Raw genomic sequence first — 19,849 nt, forward strand, 5'->3', positions numbered from 1 at the left:
AGATGTTAAAGCTTAGATTGGATTGAACCAAGTCAAGAAAAGAACTAGACTTACTGAACATGGTAAACTTATGAAGACCCTGCAGCATGGCATTACAGGAATGTTCACTGTTCTTTTTCTTAACTGATTCACCAATGCAGTACACATGGCACTGACTTACTGACAATACAGCGGCCTCCGTAGTCTAGGGGTAACGTTCCCACCTCATGACTCAAGGTACGCGGGTTCAAACCAGGTGGAGGTCGTGGAATTTTTAAGGGCGGAAAAATTCAGAGAACAAGTCCTCCGGGAGGGACTTTAAGCCGTGGGTACCGTGTCATAGCTTTACGGCATGTAAAAGAACCTCATGCCTCAAGGAGGTCTCTGAGCCAAATTACAAGGACGTTTCCCGCCCAACAATAGTCTCTAACACCTCTGGTAGATGGGGGAAGCATCTAGATACCATTGAGCTAGTAGAGGCTGAACTCGCTGGCTGAGTCGGGACTGATGGCACGCACCAGTATCGGTAGGGGTATAGAGACTGGTAGAATATCACGGGGACGTACAATAGACCACTGGTCACGGTGCATGGGGAAACCCACCCCCTCCAATAATAACAATAATAATAATAATAATAATAATACTGACAATACAATTACTTCAAGTTGCCAACCTATTACATACATTAGCTTCTGACTTCAGGCAGTGATTTTAGACCTAGTCTTCAGGCTGACATGAGAAGTATAGGCAAAAAGAAGCAGAGCAGTGGCTTCAGCTGCATCATGGAAAGGAGGGTAAAGCATTGTAACTAGGGCCTTGTAGGGCCGCACCATAGCTCAAGTGGTTAATCACTGGCTTCCCACCGCAGCGGCCCGGGTTCAATCCCAGGTCTGGTCAAGTGAGATTTGTGGTGGACAAAGTGACGCTGGGGCAGGTTTTCTCCGAGTACTTCAGTTTCCCCTGCTAATTTTCATTCCACCAATTGCTCCACAATCACCCTCACCTATCATCTGGGGCTGGTACAATAGGCCAGAAGTGGCCGCAGTACAAGGGACTTAGTCCCACCCCACTAGCAACAAAAAAAAGGGGGGGGGGCCTTGTAGCTCACACCTTACAATTCTTATCTGTTAGTGGAATCAACCAAATCCACTGTACATTCTGTTGAGAATGATCAGGTTTAAAGACATGAACAATGCATATATCAAATTCAGGGTGGCAATTAATTCTCTCCCATTTCCAAGGGAATCATTGGTATATTCTCCAAAACACCGATGTTGTGTCTTCCAATCAAACATCTTCCCCACTGTGGATATCACAATTTCTTGTGCAGTATCATTTCTATCCCCATACCATTCATAATAGTCATGGATCATAGAATATGGAAGATCGGTGATGTCCTGCAGTGCAATAAAATGAAGTGGCTGGGGGTTAAACTAGAGTTTTATTCACTTCAGTCTTCTTTCACTAAAGCAAAATTATTTATTGCTATTGTATATACAGAAGCAGAGTACTGTACACAAATGATCTTTTTTAAATGCTGTTTTAAAATTAGGGCAAAAATAAAGCACTCATGTTGATAGTGATGTGTTAATTCAATCTGCTGTTCTATCTTACCATAGAATATTATAGTAACATTCCTCCCAGTGCACAAGGGATTCTCAACAAGCTGGCATGTCTGCTAAAATATACGATTTAAACATGAACGTGCCTGTTTTTATGATGTAATCAGTAGTCAAATGACCATCTGTAGTAAGGTGATATATATATATAAAATACCACTCATAACAATACAAAAAGAAATCATGAAGTTATTATAATAAAAATGACATGAAAGAATCTTTATACACATATATATATATATACCATGTTGAAGTGTTATTACCTTTGTCACCCAACATGAAATTTTGCCATTATAAAGTACTATTTTGTAATTTGTATACATGCAGTATTATACAATGTTTGTGGCTTTCTGGATTTGAGTGAAACGTATAATGGAACGTTGATAAATTACAAGACAGTGGTCCATAATTAATACTATGTACATGTTTCCATTTGTTTACAGCTGACTGCAATGCTTTTAAGTATCCATATGAGAAAACAAAAAGAAAAACATGCACATTATTCACTAATTAAACATGTACCATCTGGACCAGCCACACTGCTTTATAAGCAATGTGAGTGTCTGCAAAAAATGTGTAGTATTGAAAAGGATGATATTACAGAGGAGGAACCAGTCACATAATAAACAGTTATCCCTCTTGACCAAAATCTTCTTTGAATTTTTCTAGTTTTGCCATATCTTCATCATTCACTGTGGGTTTTGAAGTGGCAAGCGACCGCATCATGTCACTCTGTTAACAAGGAAAACCATTTTAGTGAATAGTCAGAGGAAACTATCAGCTACTCAAGGACTATGCTCTTGTAATTAGTAAATCATACTGTAGTCTCGGGGGCATGCGGTTGCGTACTTGGTTAAGGCACTATGCTATAAGCTGGAAGGTGGCGGCTTCAATTTCCAATGAGGTCATTTGATTTTATCAACTGACCTAATTCTTCCAGCTGCACAATGACCCTGGGGTCAACTCAGCCTTTAACAGAAATGAGTGCCAGGAATCTTCCTGGGGGTAAAGAATGACCGGCATGTAAGGCTGACAACCTCATCACCATGTATGAACAGTCTAGAAAATGTGGGAGCTTCAATGTCACACAACCCTATGGGCCTCCATGGCCTGTTCCAGGGATAGTTTTACCTTCTTTTTTACAGCAGTTTCATTCCAGCAATGAAGGGAACAATTTTTAGATCCTCCTGTATAATTAAATGACTACTCTACTTACCGTCTACCATCTGCCTACCTACCTAACTCCATGGAGGAGTAGAATCCTTCTTGAAGAACTGTTAGTTGCTTAGCTAGTTAATAAATTCCCTTCTTATATAAAACTTACCGGTTCATTACTATATTCATTAAAGCCCATCACTGGATTCTATCCAGTCCTCACTCTCACAACTTATTTCTCTCATTCCCCCATGCATGATACATGTCCATCTCACATTTCTTCATTTAATTGCCTTAACAATGTTATGTGAAGAGTATAAATTCTGAAGCCCTCGTGTGGCTTTCTTCAATTCTTTGTCTTTTCATCTCTCCCAGGTCCTCACCACTTTGTTCTCAAACACCATGGATCTATGTTCTTCCTTCAGGGTGAGAGACCAAGTTTCACACCCATATCACCAATTCTGTTCAACTTGTACAGCGAATGCCTTACCAAGGAAGCTCTGGATGGGCTCGGAGACTTCAAAGTAGGAGGGCAAATTATTCAAACTGTGAAATATGCAGATGACCTTGTGTTAATGGCTAAGGAAGAAACTGTGCTACAGGGCACGATTGATAGACTAATTGAAATCGGAAGGTGCTATGGCATGGAAATGAATGTGGAGAAAACAAAAGTAATGAAAATTTCGAGACAACCAACCCCAGTCACAATAAAGATAGACCAAAAACAACTGGAGAATGTGAAGTGTTTTAAATATTTGGGTAGCTTGTTAACAGATGATGGAAGGTGTACTTGTGAAATTAAATCCAGGATTGCCATGGCAAAAGCTGCATTTAGCAAGAAGAAGAATCTTTTTACCAGCAAATTGGACTTAAATTTGAGGAAGAAACTAGTGAAATGCTACATTTGGAGCATAGCTCTGTATGGGGCTGAAACATGGACACTTAGGGCAGTAGATGAGAAACATCTGGAAAGTTTCGAAATGTGTTGGAGAAGGATTGATAGGTTAGATCAGTTGGACCGATTATGTGAGAAATGAAGAAGTGTTAATTAGAGTCAGTGAGCAGAGGAATATCCTACATGAAATAAGAAAACGGAAGGCTAATTGGATTGGTCATGTTTTACGCAGAAACTGCCTTCTAAAAGAAGTTATCGAAGGAAAGATAGATGGGTGGATAGAAGTGAGAAGAAGACGTAAGAAGATGCTGGATGACCTTGGGGACAGAAGAGGATACTGTCATTTGAAGGAGAAAGCTCTAGATCGCATTAAGTGGAGGAATTGTTTTGGAAGAGACTGTGGACATGTCGTCTTGACAGATTACTGATGATGATGATGATGATAAAGAACATACTAAACCCTTGAGTAAAGGTAAAGTTGTCCCTGTGCTTAATTAATGAAGCACCACACCATAAAGATGTATGGAAAATGGAAGTATAGCTCCACCATTCTAGACCTTGGCGCTAGATGTAGGTAGGTGGTTACCCTCACATGCCAGCCACTTTAGCCCTTGGGAAAGAGCCCCCAGTACCTATTGGACAGGAGCCTGTGTGGGCCCTATAGCCATGAATGCTGTGGAATACAGAAAAATTTCTTGCCCCAGCCAGAAATCAAACTCTGGCCATCCAGCCTGTAGCCTGTCACTATAATGAACTGTCCCAGCTTGTCAACCCCTTGAATATTATGACTGAAATTCCCAGACACATCCTAGGAGTCTTTTAAATGCAACAATGCATTATTTTCATTATAAATTAATATTTTTTTTTACTTTTTTTTTTTTTTTATTATGGAACTAAAAGTACATCAGAAAGCATTAATCTTTCCTCATGCATTCTATTGCTCATTTCTCACTAAAACTATAGTTTGCATCATTTATAATTACCTATTACTTATGTCATTTAACAAATGCTTTTGCAGCAGAGAAAGCATACCTTCCATGTTGCCCCACACTGCCACAGACTTGGTCTTCAGTTTGTGAAGAAAGAAGAGATAATGCAGAGTATAAACTAAGTAACAAGAGTGTCAAATGTGGGAACCAGGCTAACGACAAACTGTACACCATTTATTATAGTTCTGTCTTACTATCTGCTGATATTATGTAACATACACTTAAGTTTCTCCATTTGTTTCCAGATCAACATCTTTGCTAGCGTCTAACCCTTCCGCGCGGTCATTTAAATTCCGCGGCCGTCTCTCCGGTGGTAATATATNCTAATAACCTTTCTGCACTTTATGTTTTTATTTATCAAATTAACATCAGCACAGAGGAGTAGCTGATATGATCATATCATTTCAGTCCCACTCTTGACATCTACTTTAGTCCCAATTTACCAACATTTGGACTGAAGAACATCAGATGAACACTCACCATTGTAACTGGTGGCTCAAATAGCTTATCACCCTCCACATCCATCCACGTCATTTCAATAGCCCCAGGGCATCCAGGTGAGCAAGGTGTAACAAGGTCATCTACAATGATATTAGGATCTGTGCGAGATGGCCCCCGGACACGCCGGAAATGGGTAGCAGTTTGAACTTTTCTTACAGGCTGCATCAATGCATCTCGTACCACAATACTAATATCAGCACCAGAATACCTGTTTCAAAGAAGCACAAATTCCATCAGTTATTTATCAATGGCTCCACAACCCTTTGTTTGGCCCTGGCCTCTTCTTCAGTTTCTTAATCTTTTTTTGCACGGACGGTAGGACCCTTGGACATTACCTACACACATGACAACACAAACACAGAATAAACACAGACACCCATGCCTTGGGTGGGATTCAAACCCATGAAAACATGTATGTCACAGAAGCAGTCATGGACAACTTACAAGGAGTGGTCCCCAATCTGATGTGCACACGCATGCATGCAAACACAAGGCTACCAATCGCCTTCCGTAAAAATCTGCACATTACAAAATGTTACAAAGCGCATGAGAAATGGAATATGAAGATGAGACTTGGTTTCAACTGGCTAAGAACAGGACACAAAAATCAAATTAGGTGACCAAGGTAATGAACCCCTGGGATCCATAAGGGCTGGGAATTTCTTAATCAAGCAAACATTATCAACTTTTCAAGAAAGATTCTGCACTTGGTGAATATAAAGTAGCTTCTGTGTCCAAGCACAATGTCAAGAATGTGGAGAGATGTGCAAATGCATTCTAAACTTTGCTTCAAAATGAAGGAGAGTGATCACATTCCCAGAGAAAAGAGACCCCAGTACCCAATGGACAGGAAGCTAGGTCAATCTAAGATATCAGGCAAAGAATAACCACTACTCAGTATCTTGTAAGAATGTGCAAGGCTTTAAGTGAATGTATATTTGCACAGTCATGACTGTAAAGGAGAGAATTTAATGCAACATATCAATTCCCCTACATTTAAATCCATTATTAAAAGAATCAATTCCAAGTCTGAATGCATTGGACAAAACATGTCCTTTTGTAGTTTAAATATATGTTATTTTTTTTTTTTTTTATGTTTAAGCCCAAGGGAATTATTACATTTAACAAAAAATTGTCATACCAGAAAAGCATGTGCCATGTTTGAAAGTTATATCTTTTTTTGACTTCAAATAAATAAAGATTATATTCTCAAAATGTTTCAAATTCAAACCCTATGCAGTCTTGATACAGTACGTACACATGTCTAAATGGTGTGTAATGAGTCAGGGGGGGCTTAGTATCGAGCTGAGATACAGTGAACACTGCTCAATATTGCACTGCAAAGAAGCATAAATTCCTTTTCCTTGAATTCTGTTAAATGTATATATCAATATTTGAAAATGTTTAAGTCTGAGTTATAGATTATAATTTGATTATATAAAGTATCAATTTATTTACATGATGAGCTATTTTTGAGTAAGCTGAAGTACATTTTGAATTTTGCGTAAAGTAGGAATTATAGTAAACTAACAGACTGGACCTTTCTAACTCAGTCTAATGTGTGAAGGTCCTGTACCAGTGTTGTCACTTTACTCTCATCCAATATACATACCCTTCTGTGTTCTTGGCCAGCTTTCTGAGATCCTCTTCTGTGAGTGTGTGTGCTGTATTTTCCAAATGCAACCTGAACATTGTGAGTCTGCCATGTTCCTCAGGAAGAGGAATGTAAATTCTCTTTTCAAATCTTCTTCGAATAGCAGCATCTAATACCCAAGGGATGTTAGTAGCCCCCAAAACTAGTATGCCATCATTATCACTGCCAACACCTACAGAGAATGGAAAAGAAAAAGTTCCTTCACAGTCCCTCAACTATATTGCAGTGTAGCAGCTGTTGGTGTCTGAAATTACTGTACTGCTGCAATCACCCGTGGAAATAATGTCATCTTTTATTTAGCACATTCATACCAGGTGGCTTAGTGTCTGTACCAGCCAGCTACTTTGCAGCAGAACACACTGCAGTACACTTTCTTCAAAGAACTGTAACATGCATTCGATCTACTAGTGTGACATCTCACGCCATCTATCTAGCTGATTTTAAATTTCTGTGCTCATCTTGCAAGATGTCTAGCAGTGACATCTCTAGAAGTACTCTCCTCAGCACAGAGAAACCTAGGCTCCTAGCTGCCATAATACTAAGAAAAGTGAAAGAGCTTTTATCTCTTTTGCATTTCCTTTTCCTTCATTCTTGTTCAACTTTCTGAAATCCGTTTTCCTTTTGTGATGTCTGCTTTCTTTATGCCTATCAGCTACCGACATCTAATCATGAAATACATTAAGTAAAACCTTTCAGATCTACCATATTTACAGCAGGGTAACAACCATAATGGCAGGCCCAGAGTATATTGCATTATGATAGTGGTGAATATGTACATTAAGCAACTGTTTTATAATTTACCTTGCATCTGGACCAGAAATTCAGTCTTGATTCTTCTTGCTGATTCGGATTCATTGTCAGAGCGCGATGAACAAAGTGAATCGACTTCATCGATGAATATGATACTTGGTTTATGCTGTCTTGCCAATTCGAATAGGTTCTTTACAAGTTTCTCAGATTCTCCAAGCCACTTGGATACTAGATCTGAAGATGAAACTGAGAAAAAAGTGGAATTGTTTGCCTCTGTGGCTACTGCCTTTGCTAAGTAAGACTTTCCTGTTCCAGGAGGCTGAAAAAAGATCAATGTGATGAAAGGTCACCATAGTGTAAAGCATAAACTTTCTTGTATTTGTGAACCATTTAACAAATATCACCAGATCATTTTTATACACTACTCATTCCAATCCAATATCACAACAATGAAGATATTTCAGAAAGTGTTTCAAAGAATACAAACTATATTAACACAAATAAATATGACAAGTGTATGTATGTAATATGCCTTCAATAAGTGGAAATGTGCAGAATACCAAATCAGAGTATGGTATATATATGCTTCAAATACATTCTATGCTGCAGTGAAATCTGAGATCCCAGTTTAGTTAATATATTTTCTGGTCCCACATAAAGCCCAACATAAACAATGTATTATTCTCCTGTATTTAATGACATGTCAATTCATAGTTTTGTGTATTTACGCATAGGCTGCTTTGTTGTAAGAAATGTCAATTGGGTCTTTAAAACCATGGCAGAATATGTAAAGTCTCACCCCAAAAAGCAATATTCCTTTCCAAGGAATTCTTTTTCCAGTAAACAAGTGTGGAAACTTTATGGGTAAAATAACAGCCTCCTTCAATGCCTCCTTTGCTCCTTCTAGACCAGCCACATCTGACCACTTAACACATGGCTTTTCCACAACAATGGCTCCCTCAAGCTTGGCCTGTAACTTTTTCTTTTCTGGATCATCAGAATCACTGTCACTGTCACTTTTTTTCTCGTCACTCCTAGAGAAAAAGCAAGAAAGCTGTCAGGTAAAAAGAATGGGTTTCTTACCAAACACACAGGAATGATCCTGATTGTAGATTCTAAAAGGTTCTGACGATGGTGGATGACACACAGAATTACTGGGCTTTTGGACTTTTTCCATCGTCTGGAATTCTAGGTAACAGGGGACACAATTTGGAAACAGATCAAGTTTCCAAAACATCATGTCCTCTGTTACCTATAATTCCAGATGATGGAAACATCCAGTTTCCGAAACATCGTGTCCTCTATTACCTAGAATTCTGGATGATGGAAAAAGTCCAAAAACCCAGTAATTCTGTGGATCCTGATTGTGTTTGATACTATATAGTCTCAATACTGTACTGTACAGTCATTTGATTTGCCTGGATCTGGTACTGTTCATCTTGCATGCTGCAAATGTTGTCACTATGGAGATTTGTATGGGACAGTTCCATACAGACCTCCACAATGACAAGAAGATAAACAGCACCAGTTCCCAAGCCAGACAAACCATCATACAACTATATAAGTTTAAAACACTAACACGCATCTCCACAGTCTGATCTCCCTATATAAAAAGTATATACTGATACTTCAACAAAAACTGGTAAAGCAATGATATAGGATGTGATCACAAGAGGGCAGCTCCTTGTGGAAATACTACACAAAACAATCACAACAGTATGCACACCTACAACCTATTGTTCAACACCACAAATCCATGTCAGATGCAATACTCAGCCTCTGAGGATTTGGGGACCCAGAATTTTAACAATTACAATTCACATAATTTGCATCCTTTGCTATCTTACACTGCTGTCACCTAACGCCTATCCTCTGCAAGTTCATATATCCCAGTCCCCATCCTTCTTATCCTATTTTAACTAATTAATCCAGACAGTACACTTTAACACAAATCCATGTGTAAACAGCAATGTACAGTTTCACAGCAAGCAATAATGAAGATGACCTGTATGGCCTAAATATGTAGCAATAAATAAATAAATATGTAAAAAAACATTATATAATGTAGTTCTACACGTGGAACTTTCATAACTATATATTAAGCAAGATACTCTGAAGCAATAACAAAACACATACGAGGGTTTGAACTTTAATAGTGGCAACTCTGCTGTAGAGACGCCATGCAACAGAACCAAATAATGTCGCTTATACCACACGTTAGTTACAAATGGACTCTCCCTTCCCACATCACGCACATGCGCAGTGACAAGAAGAACAGAGCCTCGTGTTAGTTGGCGGTCTAATACAGTGTTGTTACGATGTTTTCGAAACAGGAACTACAGAGTTGGATAAAGATTAAATGTGCCAGAGGCCACAGAGCATGACAGTGTCATCAAGGTCTTCAAGAGGCTTGCAGGGAATCTGCATTGTCTTACAGAAGAGTGGCAAGGTGGGTAAACCCTTCAACAAGGGACGCCAAAATGTGGCAGACATGCGTCAGCCAGGTCATCCTAGTGTCAGTGAAGAAGTGTATGCTCTTTCCGCGTTACAGGAGAGTGATCCCCGACAGCAGACCATCAATGCGCAGTACTACTGTTCATTTTTGGAACACAACCTGCGACCAGCTTTGAGAAAGAAGTGGCAGGACACTTTCTGCAGAACCCACCCATCATTTTGCAGAACAATGTTCGACTGCATGCAGGGCAAGCTATGGCTGATTTGTTCGATCGATGGGGTTGGGAAGTGCTGTACCATCCACCATACTCCCCGCACTTAAGCCCTTGTGACTTTGACTTGATTCCTAAGATGAAGGAGCCACTTCATGGCATTTGCTTCAGAACTGTTCCAGAGATTCTTCAGGCAACAGACTGCTCCATTCGAACTATCAACACAACAGGCACTCCTAAAGGTATCCTACAACTTCCACATCGCTGGCAACAGGTTGCACACAATGCTAGTGACTACACTGAAGGACAGTAAAACTTAAAAACATGCATCTATGTTGTATCAGTTGTAAATAAATAGTTGCCACTATTAAAGTTCCAACCCTCATATGTTAGGCAGCCAGTACCTCATACTGCTATTACTGTAAATATCTTGAACACCTGCAGAAGCCGTTTAAGTTCTGTGTCGAAAGAAAGGGATTCACTGGTAATAAAATGATGAAATATTTTCCTTACTTTGAATTGCCTTCTCCAGCCTTCACTGGCTTCTTTGATTTACTCTTCTTCAGGTGTTCCTTTAGTTTCTCGGCTCTGTCTAAATATTGAAGACATTTAGTCCTAATGCTCTCCTTTGATCTCTCCCCCTGTGCTTCATCTGCAACATTTGCATACAACTTTCCAAATTCTTGTTCACACCAGTCATGAGTCCTGCTCTGTAAGTCTCACAAGCCCCATTCACTACCCCATAATAAATGCAAAGTTGCCCCTGTGCAAAACCATCATACCAAGAAAGCATATAGAAGCATGGAGGAAAAGCACAGTACATTATCCACCTCAGCATAAGAGGGAGGTCAGGGTTCAGATCCACAGTCAAGTCACTCTACTCCTAAGATCCAACTGACAGGAGGCCTGGTGGACAAATGTGACCACAAGAAACATTTCTGTTCCTGCCAGGCTCCTTATCTGCATAACAACTCCAACTGTGATGTTACAAATCATGGTTAGTGCATATTTAACTGTATGTGAGATCTGACATTCTCACAGTAATAATCATGAATATTACCATCTTCTGGGATGTGTAGACAGGTGTCCTTCTACCGAGTCACTCAGTGCCATGTTCCAGAAGGGTATCTTTGTAAATATCTCAACATGACAGCAGGCACAGATAACTTTCAACAGCAGAAAGCATGTAAAATTATCCCTGGGCTCAATTAAGTAAACACCATGCCATGAAGACATGTCTGATGGAGTGGAGGTATAACTTCACCATTCTTAACCTAAGCATTACCTGCAGGTGAGTGGTCAGCTCCAAACCCCTGCTGCATTATCCCCAGGGAAACAATCCCTGCACCCTTGAATGAGAGGCTGGATGGACCCCAGGAATGATCTAATGTTAAAGAGAACAGATGTATCTCTTGTCCCTGCAGGAAATCAAACCCCAACTCCTAAGCCCTATGGCCTGCAGCCTAATCTCTATACATACTGCTCTACCCTACCTCCCAGTAGAGAGCCCACAGTTTTCAAAAATACAGTTAGATGTCATGAACTTTCATTTACCCTTTTCTTTGTTCTAATGTTTCAAATTGGTCATGTTTTAGACAATGCTGTTTTCATGTGTTGTGGAAAACAGCATTCTGAAGCAGGGACATTCTTATCAATAACAATGCCAAAATCAGTAAATATTTTTGGTAATAACAAAAGCTTATGTGGAGATGGATGGTGAACTAATATGTTGGAAAGACAATGATAATATAAAATATTATGGAGAAGCAGAGCATAGTAATGAAAGTGACATTACCATGGAAAGTCATCATGTTATTCATGTTACTGAAACTAATACTGTGGTGCTTACACAGTAAAATGAAAGCGATAAGTGCTCCTGAATCAAGTACCAAATTATCATTGCTTTCCAGGCCGCGCCACAGTTCAAGCAGTTAGTCGCTGGCTTCCCATTGCGGTGGCCCGTGTTCGAACCCAGGTCTGGTCAAGTGGGAATTGTGGTGGACAAAGTGGTGCTGGGGCGGGTTTTCTCAGAGTACTTCGGTTTCCTCTGCCAATCTTCATTCCACCAAATTCTCCATCATCATAATCAGCCGGGGCAGGCTACAATAGGCCAATCAGTGGCCGCCGTGCCGAGTGGACCCAGTTGAACTCCACCCCCCACTAAGTGAATTAAAATAAAATTTAATCATTGCTGTCCAGGAAGAGCAGGTCACACATTCCAACTGTTTCCACAATCCTATGAAATAGCTGTAGGATTTCTGGTTCTCACAGCCATAGTTATGAAGACTTCTATCTTCTGGGATATAAGACCGTGTAGTCTGTGCAAAGACAATAGACATTTTGGAGGGACACGTTGCCTCCAAAACATCAGCTGGCTTTCAATAGACTACATGGTGTTATATCCCAGAAGACAGAACTCTCCTTATGAAACAACTGGTTCACAACATTCACTTCACCCTCATGCAAAACATACCAACTGCTTAAATTCTCTATCTACACTGCAACAGTGGAATCTGTCACAGAAACAAATTGGCATGGTAAACACAGTTTCTAAGAAAGTAAGCTGATGCATCAGTAATGCTCCATACTTGTATTTAGGAGGACCCGGGTTTGAATCTCAGCCAAGTGACTGGCTATCCTGAGAGCTTTCATGGTTCTTCTACTGCTGCATGAATGTAGTTACCAAGCCGTTGCCCAGTAATAGAATAAGGGATACAAATTACCAAGCCTTTGCCTAGCAATTATAGGAGGGAAGATTTTCTCTGTCATTCAAAAGCCGATGGGGGGGGATTCACACACATGCAGACAGCATCTTGATCTCATAACAACACTTTTATTTCTTTTTTTCAAAATAAGGAAAGTAGCCTAAAAATTCATGTCTTCTTTGTGACAGAAATAACTTCTTATAATTAATAACTGGTCCTGTCTACTTTTTCCTGTGGGAACTAAATGGAATTTGAAGACTTCTCAATATAAGTGATATATTCCTTGTAACTGTACATCCAGTCTTCACTGCAATTATGGCTTCTAAAAGTGGAGATTCTTCAGCTTCACTTCACTGCCCACTAGATCTCAACTGCACTGACTAAGTCTTCTCTTCATAGATTCCCTTACAACTGAACTAAACTCTAAACTTGCCCGCGCCATAGCTCAGGCGGTTAGTCGCTGGCTTCCCAACGCGGCGGCCCAGGTTCGATCCCGGGTCTGGTCAAGTGGGATTTGTGGTGGACAAAGTGGTGCTGGGGCGGGTTTCCTACAAGTATTTCGGTTTCCCCTGCCAATCTTCATTCCAGCAAATTCTCCATCATCATAATCACCCGTGGCAGGCTACAATAGGCCAATCAGTGGCTGCCGTGCTGAGTGGACCAAGTTGGACTCCACCCCCCACTAAGCGAATTAACTCTAAACTTGTCCTACTGATAACCCCTCAGCACGCACCATGCAGAAAACACTGTCACCAACAATTCTTCTATTGTTACAGTGGACTCATTGTCATGGGAACATGTTTGTTTGCAAAGGTGTTACTCCAAAATGGCTGTGTATATTTGCTTATTAAGAATCTGCTCCTTAGAAGTGGATATTGTTTCATTACCCAGTAACGGGTCTACGTGCTACAATACAAAAAATTCAAAATGGCTCAGAAGCACGTCTTTCCATGTTACTGAATCAAATGCTACATGTTCCAAATGTCAAAACAGATGCACAGTACTTGCTTTTTCAAAAATTTAGTAAAACTTTTGAAGTGGTATGTTAGGCCTCCCATACACACACAGTTTGGCCTTCCGATTGACCTTACAGGCAAAACTGTGACAGTTTACCCCTTCCTTTCCTCCCCATACATGCGCAGATAAAGCAGCAGGCTTCATGCCGCAACCACGGTCTTCCAGCCTATAATGTTGAGTCACACACGTCATGTGCTACGGTCCTGCAGGCAGAACTGACGGACTGACAGGTTTCCCACAGGCCAACAGTCCAAACGATTGGCCGGCCAGCCACACCACACACACATCAGTTTTGCCTTTCAGTCTTCAACTGTGCAGGCCGAACTGGAGGCCAAACTGTGTGTGTATGGGGGCCCTTAGAAAAAGAGTTACAGGAGTTTTACTAACATGCTTTAAAATAAAAAAAAAAATCTACTTGGTAATATTGCAAATGCACATACACCTATTACTGGCACTAAAATAATTGATCTCTCTCGGAAGTCTCTGGCCACGTAATGGTTTGTATAACTGTTGGATGGTAGCTGAGTTTGCTATACTGGATATGAAAGGTAAGAAAATGCAAAAGAGTTGACATGGGCAGCATTCCCCTCATTCCTAAAAGTCTCCTACAATATTTAATGTAAAGGTATGGAACTAAGAGACCGTCTTCACTCATACATGTTGTCACTGATGTCTCAGAATTCTGATTCATACATACGCCCATCAATTTCTTCTGAGTCTGGGAAGTACTGGCAGATTTTAAGATAATCTCACACCTTGCTAGTAAGCTACAAATATGTTTCAACATACATTTAATTGCATGTAGAAAGTATTCTACACCATGTTCATACAATCTTAATGCTTCTTCATAATTCTTATTCTTATCTTCTTCTGTTGCCTTCGTTACAAGATCAATGGCTTTCTGCAGAAAAAAAGAAAGAATCTCTTAATAAAACATCCTCCCAGTTAGACATATAATAATGCTGGTAATGTTGTGGTTCCTTTTCACTATCAAGATTTCAACAATGCAACAAATGGTAACAGCCTAGGAAGAGGGTTAGATTCAAAACAGAAATATGCCTTTTAGCTCACGAGGAAGAAAGAAATATGAGTCAGATTTAATGGGACTGAAGGAAATTTGATGGAACAAGGATGGAAATGAACCACGAAGGATGCCATGTAACACTGCTTGGCAGAGATGAAAAATTGATGCAAAATTTTAATTTGAAAACTTCAAAAGAAAAGAATGCTTGGGAGGCTCACACACAAATAGTAGAAAAATATTAAAATTGGTCTTAAAGACATGCAGGGAGATTATCTGACAGTGTGCTACATATCATTCAGATGGTGCAGTGTGAAGCACACAGTACTCCTTGTGTCAACTTTCCCATATACATTTAGATTTGTGGTGTATTCAACATAACAACCTACACACATTACAAATTCCTTTCAATATTGCCCAAATAAATCACTGAGCAGCTACCATGAAGTGAGTTTGTGTGTTATGTGTCTCAACAGTAATCTTGACACTGTATTAAACATTTAATCAGCTGCGTTATGTCTTGTGTTGAGCTGTCATGCAAGTGTTACACATTGAAATAAGTGTTCAAGTCCAATATCCATGTGTAAAGTAAAGAGATATTATTTTGGCATAAACTTCAAGATGTAAGCTCCAAATAGAAAAACTAATCATACAATAATAAATAAAAAAGAAGGGTTTGTTATTGGATTAAAAGAACCAAATCAATTAACTGAAGAGAAACTGAATGAAATCAGTGTTAGGCTTGAACATTTCTCTTCAATATCCCACAGTTTTCTTACAAAGGAAACCAAGATTTAAACTTTCAGGATTCAAGTCTCAAGTCTGCTCTGTTTCTGAAAAGAAACTTAACACGAACATTATATGCCACTATAATAAATGGGAACACTCCTGGCATCTACTGTGACCTGGATTGGTTTCATTTGTGTTCTTCCGGCCTATGGTTTGGGTGACTAAGCTGGAGAATTGTTGATATGAGCAGTCTATGTCTCTACCGCTGTATTAGCTAAGCAAATAGCAGGAGGCTCTCATATACTCTTCCTGTTGAATATGAGTGTGCAGACGACATTCACCTGGTTCACAAATGGGTTCAATAGCAGGCTTGTGTGAACACAGTAATGAACCCAACTGTTCCACAAAAGGTGGAGAACTTTTTGACCAACTGAGTGACTATCAACACCTCAAGAAAATCCATGTACCATGGAGTAAGATAGCTAGCACAGAGTGATCATTCAAAGAGCCACATTAAAATTAAATGGACATCATATTCATGTTACACTCACACCATTAACAAATTATATATTATGTTATATTAACCTGCACATATAACTGAACAAAACTTCACCTGCAATGTAGTTCCAGCTGCCATCTGTACAAAGGTAAGCCAAATATTCTGAAAATAATCAAACAAAGCCAAAATGAATCTATAATGAACATGTAGAATTACCAATTATGTACGAGTAGCATATGTTCCATTAACTAAAATGTTTTGTACATGTCACATACAACAAACATTGCAATGACAAAATCACACCAGTATTATAATCAACCCTGAGACCAATGTGTGTGAAGTGTGAAGACTGCTGCATTCTACACCTGAGTAGTATATTATTAACAAGTCACCAGCTTCACATTTTGTATCACATGCTTCAACTCTTCAACCAACATCAGAATCACAATGCATCCTTCTGGTAACAACGCCCCCCCTTTCGCCAACCACAGTCTCTGGCCCTGTGACGTCCAGCTGCACTGCACTCAATAAGCGTACTGAACCAGTTATTTGTATCCACTCTATCATCTGAAGATTTTCTGTTTTACAGATTTTGTGACAAATTCTTTATGGAAATGGGAAATGTTTAGCTATTCATAAAGTATGTATATGCAAAAATGTCATCTATTCAAAAAGACAAAACGTTTTATATGCCAAACACATTAAACACATCATATTTAAATTGCATTTTTGTTCATGGCAATGTGAGATGAGTATGTGCATATTACTAACTGGTCTGAACACAACTAAATTAAACTAAGCCAACATAACTTCATGGTAGTTGAAAATTGCATACAGTAAAGTAAAATAAGATACCCAGGAAGCCCAACAGTATAACACACGCAGTCGCAGGAGCACGACACAACAAAAGCACAACACACAAGATAATGAAGGAGTGCTCCAACAAAGGAGAATGGGCGTGACTGACGTAGTGAGGGGCGACGTAGCGATGTGGTATCATGAACAATTTTAATATTTTTAACGTTTGACAATGTATATGATAGATACATATTTTAGTTATTTTAATGTGTGAACATGGCATGCAATGAACTGGTTTGACGTGGATAAGTAAGCACCTGAAGATGGCATTATTATGCCGAAACATGTAGTGCGAGAGAGAGAAGGAGATAAATGAGTGTATGCACTGCAAGACGGATTAAATAAATCATGAAAATAAGATAAACTGAACAATGCAAAACCAAATCCAGACTAAAATTTACAGAATATGCCAGACTCCAAATTGACATAGGTAACAAAATTTTACAACTCTGAGTCCAGACGACAAGAATACTCCATTGCAGGTATTCAAGAAAAATTTTAAATGTTATAATGAAAACGCAATACCAAAATTTTCTGTTCATATGAAGAAATCATTTGGAAGTACAGCATTTGGATTTTGTCAAATATTACAATAACACAACTTTCCCACACAAACTTGGAATATGTCATATAAATACAAAATATATGTACAGACCCAATGGAGTTCTCACACAAGAGAAACCAAGAATACACAGTGACTACACACAAGGCTACTTAATGATACACAAGTTATTTTCTAGACAATGGAGTTGTTTTATACAAAAACTTAACCACTCCCAGGGCTACATACAAACTCATTCATTGAATATTATACACATTCAGTGATCACAAGTGATGTATCACAAATTTACTGTGATTTTGCTAAGGCTCTTGACTATTAAAATCACAATACAGTAGAGAGTAAAAGAGTTTATTCTGGAATAGATGAAAATACTATTACAGCAATCCCCCACCAAAAATGTGTTTCAAGTGTCCACAATTTTTCATTCACTACTAGTTTTGCCATCCACACTATTTGATTCTAACAACTGCTTTGGTAATTACACAAGGAGGAGTAAGACTTACTACAAATAATTAGAAGAAATTTGTTTATGTAAAATTAAATGCACCATATATCTTGCACTTGTTCTACTGTGGATTTTTTATTGAGTTTAGTTGCACAGACTTGTTTCATACCCTACTTAACTGGGACCCATGAAATGCATATAATCCATCTAATATAATGTTATCTATTTCAAACGCTTCACATCCTAACCAACAAGGATCCATGGAGTGCATATAATCCAACAACGTGGTACAATATTATCTGTTTCAAATGTTTCATATCCCACTTAATTAGATTCCATGGAATTCATATAAGTCTATCTAGTATAAAGGTGAAGTTGTCCCTGTGCTTAACTAATTAAGCACTATACCATGAAGGTATATGACAGAGTGGATGTATAGATCCACATTTTCATGACCTCCGCACTAGCTGGAGGTGAGTGGCCATCTTCATATCTCGGCCGCTCTACCCCGGGGAAAGAGCCCAGGTACCCATTGGATAGGAGGTTGGGTGGACCCCAGAGCCGGTCTGGACAACGTGGAGATAAATCTCTACCCTGCCGGGACTCGAACTCCGAACCCTCGGTCGTCCAGCCCATAGCCAGTTGCTATACAGACTGCGCTACCCCGGCTCCTATCTATTATAATTTTATCTATTTTTAAATATGCTGTATAACTGCTGAAGAACTGTTAATAGCGTAATTATGAATCTGATTAGACATACTGCACTGTAAATTGATCTTTAGAGATGTTTCGGTAACTGTTGTATTTCTAGGTATTTTCTGAAAGATAACATACTACTCTTTAACTTGTTCCACGTCCTTATTATAATCTTTGGGCTATATCTATAGCTATCCACCCACATTTGTAACAAAGGAAAGTAACAGTAAATATTCTGACATACAGCTTCAGCCTTCAAAACGAGGCGATCACATCTTCGTTCCATCACCAACTAGTTTGAATAGACTGCGGAGGTTACTAACAATATCGTAAAACGCACATAAATAAAAATTAAACTTTATGATGGGTGTTATGCGTATGTAACATAATCAAATGGTACTTAAGTTCAATTACCTGGTGGATATACCACAAGAACTGACCTAATACTTCAAACTAACCTAAATGCAATTTGTCAATAACAGTAGTATTATCTAGATAACATCGACATCCTCTCAAACTATTACGTGTTACTCACGGCAATATTAATAAATCACAGCAATTCGCTCAACTTTAAATTGTCAAAGTTCTTCAAAATTAGGGAGAATACACCCCATCCGTTACACACACAAACTTGCTTCTCTGTGGTTTACCTTCTGATGTCGATAGCCGCCTGACGTCTTCCTCTTCCGTTCCTGTGTGCAAATCTGCCGTGGTCTCCGTGGTTATGTCAAAACCAGTAATGTTCATCTCACTCAGCAAAGCGTCACCTGTTTCACACAGATATTACTAAAACAAGAAAAAATATAACTTTGGTCGTCCGAAAATTTGGCGCCCCCTCTCTGTTTGCTTGTTATGTTAAAAGCTCCACGACTTAATTGTACATAACACAGCAATGTCGTCACGGGTGAGACAGTACTCTGACATTGACTGTTAGCTCTTCCTTTGAAGATGAAAATGGCTATTCCTTTATTTCAAACTTTAATTTCTCACTTTTATGCGGATCGACAAATTGCAAGTGTAAAAGTAGAGGAAACCAAATACCGAGACTGTTAGAATGTCTCATGCATCTCTACTAAAAACCCCCTGTTGCAACAAAATAATGCTTCAA

General features: G+C 39.2%; 1 protein-coding gene across 5 annotated transcripts; it reads right to left on the reverse strand.

Moving 5' to 3' along the window:
• Nucleotides 1–1,401: 1,401 nt before the first annotated feature.
• LOC111861581 (vacuolar protein sorting-associated protein 4B) lies at nucleotides 1,402–19,795 on the reverse strand. Of its 5 annotated transcripts, none has more exons than XM_023846255.2 (9): nucleotides 19,392–19,795; nucleotides 16,294–16,341; nucleotides 14,720–14,831; nucleotides 10,722–10,860; nucleotides 8,342–8,576; nucleotides 7,594–7,861; nucleotides 6,751–6,964; nucleotides 5,118–5,346; nucleotides 1,402–2,330 (listed from the first exon to the last, which is right to left on the reverse strand). In XM_023846255.2, the coding sequence occupies exons 2-9, from the start codon at nucleotides 16,315–16,317 to the stop codon at nucleotides 2,229–2,231; spliced, it is 1,323 nt and encodes a 440-aa protein (XP_023702023.1). In that variant the 5' UTR covers nucleotides 16,318–16,341; nucleotides 19,392–19,795; the 3' UTR covers nucleotides 1,402–2,228. The 5 variants fall into 5 exon arrangements, with proteins under 5 accessions (XP_023702023.1, XP_023702022.1, XP_023702025.1 ...); XM_023846254.2 differs by lacking the exon at nucleotides 19,392–19,795 and adding an exon at nucleotides 19,277–19,385; XM_023846257.2 differs by lacking the exon at nucleotides 19,392–19,795 and adding an exon at nucleotides 19,200–19,258.
• Nucleotides 19,796–19,849: the final 54 nt, after the last annotated feature.

Source organism: Cryptotermes secundus, unplaced genomic scaffold, assembly GCF_002891405.2.
Source record: "Cryptotermes secundus unplaced genomic scaffold, Csec_1.0 scaffold2113, whole genome shotgun sequence".
NCBI classification, from domain to species: Eukaryota; Metazoa; Arthropoda; class Insecta; order Blattodea; family Kalotermitidae; genus Cryptotermes; species Cryptotermes secundus.

Bases quoted from the DNA above. Each gene is read 5' to 3' on its own strand.
- LOC111861581 (XM_023846255.2), bottom strand. From the start codon at position 16,317: ATGGCAGCTGGAACTACATTGCAG. The intron at 14,832-16,293 runs GTGAAGTTTTGT...TTTTTTCTGCAG, and splicing joins CAGCTGGAACTACATTGCAG to AAAGCCATTGATCTTGTAAC. The intron at 2,331-5,117 runs GTGAGTGTTCAT...CCTTGTTAACAG, and splicing joins TTGAGCCACCAGTTACAATG to AGTGACATGATGCGGTCGCT.